Below are 5,970 nucleotides of genomic sequence, written 5' to 3' on the forward strand. Positions count from 1 at the left end.
GATGCGCTCAAAGCTAGGATCATGAGAAACATATTATAATAATTATGTGTACTTGACTCTATTTTGTAACTGTTATGTATTAAACTTTAATTTGTTTTATATGTAACTGTTATGTATTAAACTTTAATTTGTTTTATATGTGAAGTTTATGTGTTATACTTATTTTGACTCTTTTTTGCAAATGGGGGAGATCCATAAAAATTTAAAAATGCATTACATTAAAAATTTAAATAGAAATTACATAAAACAGTTAAACAGAAATTACATAAAATAAATTACATAACAAATAAATATTTAGTTCCTGTCACTGCCATGCATCTGCCAAAGAAGTTCTACAAGGTCATTCTGTAACTGAAAATGGATTTGTTTGTCTCGAATTTGTTTATGCACTTGTATGAATTCCCTGAGGGTACTTGAACGACTACAATTTGGAGTAATAATTGGTATTGCAACATCTGTATCAAAGTGTTCTTCCTCCATATATAATTCCCTTTCATCTTCAATGATCATGTTGTGCAAGATGATACAAGCAGTCATAATATATTTCATTGTGTGCACATCCCAAAATTGTGATGGTCCACGTACCATTGCAAACCGAGATTGCAAAACTCCAAATGCTCGCTCAACATCTTTTCTTACAGATTCTTGCGCGGTTGTAAAATATTTTTTTTGTTACCTAGAGGTTTTGAAATAGTTTTGACAAATGTTGGCCAAGAAGGATATATACCATCAGCAAGATAATATCCCATATTATATTCATGACCATTGATGGTATACCTCACTTCTGGTCCACGACCTTCTGCCAAATCTTCAAACAGATGAGATCTATCTAACACATTAATATCATTTAACGATCCCGGTAGTCCAAAAAAAGCATGCCAAATCCATAAATCTTTTGAAGCTATTGCCTCTAATATAATAGTTGGTTCATGAACATGACTTGTATACATACCTTGCCAAGCAGTTGGACAATTTTTCCACTTCCAGTGCATACGATCAATACTACCAAGCATCCCAGGAAAACCTCGTCGTTCATTTTCATTTAATATTCGAGACACATCTTCAGGATTTGGTCTTCTCAAATATTCATCTCCAAACACTTCAATGATTGCTTTAACAAATCTTCTTAGAATCTCTATTGTTGTACTCTCACCAATTCGAACGTAATCATCGATAGCATCAGCTGCGGTTCTGTATGCAAGCATCCTTAGTGCAGCTGTCACTTTTTAAAGAGATGATAATCCACGAACTCCCATAACATCAACTCATTGCGTAAAATAATTATCGTGAGCTGTAACTGCTTCTTCAATTCGAAAAAATAGTGATCATCGCATCTGAAATCGTCGACGAAACTGTGTTTCTGTGTATGTAGGTGTAGTAGAAAAATAATCACGATATAGTCTATCATGACCTTCTTCTCTATTTCGATCAAGTACACGATGATTCATAGTGGAACCACCTTGATGCGAGACAGAATTCGATCTTTGTCGTCGATAATGAAGGTAAGCAGCACTCATTCTCATTCTTGCTTCATGTTCTTCTTCTTCGGTCTACATAATGTCAAGAATCATTCGTGCGGTGTTGTCCATTTACAAATGAATGGTTTAGAAGTGGGATTAAATTTGTGTTGTGTCTGGAAATTATGTTCTGGCTAACTTTCAGTTTTGTTATCTATTTATAACATCTAAAATATGACCGTTATAAAATATAGTCGTTGAAATATAGCCGTTGGAATATAGTCGTTGCAAATATAGCCGTTGAAATATAGCCGTTGCAAATATAGCTGTTGGAATTTGAAATAATACTAAAATACTATATTTGAATTATAGCTAACCATTATAGCTAACACCATTAGAGCACAACCCCTTACAGATTCAGCAAATTTTACCTAACAGTTATTATATATTATTTTAGCTAACCATTTTAGCTACTACCCTTGGAGATGCTCTTATACGAAGTATCGGAGCAAGTTCAATATTCTCCTGATATTTATATTAGCAAAAATGACATGTAAAAGTCAAGAAAAGATTTGTTTCAGCAAGAAGAAAACTTCTTACAGTACTCTGGTTTTATAGTAACATACCTGATGCGTTAGTAGTAGTGATAAATAATAAATACGTTTGATTCCTTTGTAATGGAGATATCAGATACAGGTGTATCAGACGGTGGTGCAACATCTATAAATATAATAAATCCTGCATCCTTGAAATGGTATATAATTTACATCCATTGCACATGGACTTCCCACATATTTATAATAAATGTCATCGAATTACCCCTGAGAGTGCTGCATTTCCACGTGATGTTGGTTTAAAGTAAATAAAGTTATTTCTGGACCCCATCTTTACACTATATGCAATTTGTGCGTGTAAATCACCCAATAACAGTTGTGACCCATATGTACTCGTGTGTTTCACTTTCTCATATATGCATACGAGTTAATACCTTCATACGGCCAAGGTTGCTTTTGTACTCAATTTTAACAATGCATACAAGTTTGTACACTGAGTTTTACAAGAAATTTCAAAATTAAATTCTATACGAATTCTACTCCTTCTCTCTCCATCAGTTGCTTTAGTTCCGATCTCCCCATTTTGGACTCATTGCTTTGCTCCATTTACTAGGATGAAAGAGGTATTACCTTTCCCTTTTTTGTAGATACGATATCTTTGCAGAATCAGATTTGTCTTTTTTTGTTTATTATTTTCTTCTTCTTTGATCAGGACAACTATAACCATCTTAATCTGGATAGCTTCATAAGAATTCAATCGGAACGCTGTATGTACAAATTTATAGATTCAAATATTTGAATGTTACTTTAGTTTTATATAATCTCCCATAGTTATAGTACTTTTTTATTTTATACAGGCACGCACCCTAAAAAACTATAGAGGCTTTGTTCATTTGGCACCCCCAATTTTGATAATGTACCGCCCACTGGCACTGTTGAAGGTTGGTACATTTGCATCATTCAGATTGATAAAACATAATATGTATTAAGCTGTTAGAATATTATAATTTATTGTTAGGATGTTTTTTATCTTAAATTTACCTGCAATTTGAAGTAGGTGAAGTATTTGTTTAAATGTTTAACATAAGGAAGATCCCAACTATTTCTGTTGTAGAACTTGTAGTATTATATTTTGTTTACCTTAGAAATGACTAGAAATTTTATGTACTTGATGTTGTTACCAAAATGGTCAACATAAATTTTATAATTTGTATAAAAAGCTGTATTGACACAGAAATAGTTGTGTAAATTTTATAATTTGTACCATTTTCTAATTTGAATACATTCATAATGTCATCCAAATACAAAAAGTGAAAGTCTACGATCTTATAATGATTGTCCTCTAATATATTTAGTTTTTACAATTATAATTTTATTTTCATTTTTTGAAGATTTATTGCTTTGCAGGTGGTACAAATAGAAGTACATTTATGAACATGAATACCAATGCCTGCAGTCCTCATGCTGTTATAGAGCACTTATCCAACATTTTCCACAGTTTCTTTTATTCAAAATCAATTGTGAGAAATTCAAATAGTTCTCCACTTAATGATCATATAAGTCCTGCGTATACCACTGTCTCCAATATTACAACACAGAATCACCCAACACTATTTTCACCCGTGAATTCTAGAAGAGAAACTCCTAATATTCATCACATTAGTCCATTGTATACGGGTTTTTCTGATTCTACATCACAGAATGCCCATGAAGCAGTCCCTCCACTACATTCTAGAAGCACAACTCCTACTCATCTACATGGTAAAAACTTTATATTTTAATATGAATTATTTATTATTGTTTTCTACTTTGTATATTGGATAAAACTTACTCAAATTTTACCATGACCCCCCAGGTGTTATGTATAGTCGGCTTGCATCACATAAGAAAACTAATCCATCCACAACTTCTGTGAGTGGTGTTGATGTTTTATCCAGTATTTCAAGTAGAGAAGTTAATATTAAAGGGCGAGCAGGTTTGTTAATAATACAACTTATTTCAGTAATTGTTATAAGGCCATTTTTATAAAGCTAATAAGATGTCAATGTGTACACATTTAGAGACAATTGGGAGTTCTCAGAGCTCAATGTTGAATAGGGAGAAATGTCGGAAGACTAATTCTAATACACCTCTTTCTTCGAGAGTTCCTTTGTCTTACATTTCAAACAGAAAAGGTTGTAATAAAGCTTAGCAAGGTATCACAAAACTTATAAATATTTCTAAATTTAATATTAAAGAGCGAGCAGGTTTATTACTAATACAACTTACTAGTTTACATAATGTTATTAACCATACACTACAAGAAAAATCTTAATATACATCACACATTAGACATCGGTCACTGATGCCACTAATGTCTAAAGCATAATAGACATCACCCCGCATTTATTCGATGTCTTTTTATTTTTAAGACATCGTTAATTTGAAAACTGGTGTCTTAAGTTGAGTTTTTAAAAATTGAACATGCGGCCTCCCCAATTCTTTTCCCCCTTAACAAAATTTTTACTCCCTCCTTGATAATTTTTTATTTCCCCCTCTCAAATTAAATAAAAACTAAAAAGCTAAAAAGCTAAAAAAATACTTTCTCATCGTCACTTTCTCTCATATGTATGTCTCTCTCTCACTCACATACACACCTCTCTCCCCCCCTCTCTCTCACAGCTCTCTCTCTGTAAAGAACACACCCTTCTCAGCTCTCTCTCATTCATTGCTGCTCACCACCTCTGCTATGCTCTCTTTTCCTCTCAGCTTTCTCTACTCTCTTCGCTCATTAGCTCTCTCTCTTTCAATTAGGTTTTTCTTTTTCATATTACAAAGTAAAATTAATTGGTTTTATCTGTATAATCGAAACCTCATTTTTTTAAATTAAAATCCTTTAAATCCAAACCCTAGTTTTTAAAATTGAGGATTTTTTAAAATTGAAACCCTAATTGAAGTACTGTATGGTGTTACTAATTATTTTGAATTTGTTCTATACAGGACTTGCAAACCAATCCTGATATGTGGATTCAAGTTGTGCATATTCTTTCTATCACAAAAGCTGAATACAAAATTCTTTGCACTCTATGTCCATTTTATGTCATACTTAATTTATGTTTTTTCTTTGATTTGTTAGAATTAACATTGATCCTAGTCTAGTCTCTAGAGTTAAAATCGGGATTTTTAATTCTTTTCATGTGTTTCTTTTTGTTATTTATAGTTAATATGCATCACTAGCTAGTTAGTAACTCAATTTTACTTACTTTGTACCAAAATAAAAGTGTTAATTTATCTTAAGAATTTCATTACGATTTATTTATTATACGGAATTGTGTTACTGTGATTTCCAGTGTTGATCGACAAGCTACTACAGACTATGCCTGATGTGGGTAAGATTTATATACCTATTAAAGTAAAAGATAAACAAGCTGCAACATGTAGATTAAAAATTGAGATTAAAAACGGAGGTTTACTTTATTTTATACTCTGTTTTTGTTAAGCACTTATTGACATGAATTTGGTGTAATGTGATGTATATTTTGTTTTTTTATGTCATTAGATCATTGATACAGAGTTATTCAACTCACTAGAGAGCTTGCATGGTAAAAATCTTGTCTCTTTTCTATTATTAAGATTGGTGAAATTGTTCAATTACATAGTAAGCAGTCATCTCGGTAAGATCTTGCATTTTATTTATTTTTTGGTATTTTACATATTTTCCAATGCATGACAATTTTTTATTTTTCTAAATATAAAAATGTTTTGTTAAATCAATGGATAAATCAAATATTTATATATTTAATACTACAATAGGTACGTTCATGAGATAATTTGTTCCACCTGGACAGTTAAGTCTGTTATAACTCCGCTAGGGCTCTGCTATGTAAAAAATTCATTTCTTGTCTCTCTAACTGATTAACCTATATATATATATATATATATATATATAGACTTCCTCCTCCTCTGGCTCTGCTCTAGGT

At 31.8% G+C, this 5,970-nt stretch overlaps 1 protein-coding gene across 1 annotated transcript; it reads right to left on the reverse strand.

Moving 5' to 3' along the window:
- Positions 1 to 294: 294 nt before the first annotated feature.
- On the reverse strand, positions 295 to 1,205 carry LOC141674669 (uncharacterized). Its single transcript, XM_074481375.1, has 2 exons — positions 728 to 1,205; positions 295 to 644 (listed from the first exon to the last, which is right to left on the reverse strand). Exons 1-2 carry the CDS (start codon positions 1,203 to 1,205, stop codon positions 295 to 297), a joined length of 828 nt encoding a protein of 275 aa, XP_074337476.1.
- Between the last annotated feature and the right edge of the window lie 4,765 nt (positions 1,206 to 5,970).

The sequence above is a fragment of the Apium graveolens genome, chromosome 7 (genome assembly GCF_009905375.1).
Source record: "Apium graveolens cultivar Ventura chromosome 7, ASM990537v1, whole genome shotgun sequence".
In the NCBI taxonomy this organism is placed as follows: Eukaryota; Viridiplantae; Streptophyta; class Magnoliopsida; order Apiales; family Apiaceae; genus Apium; species Apium graveolens.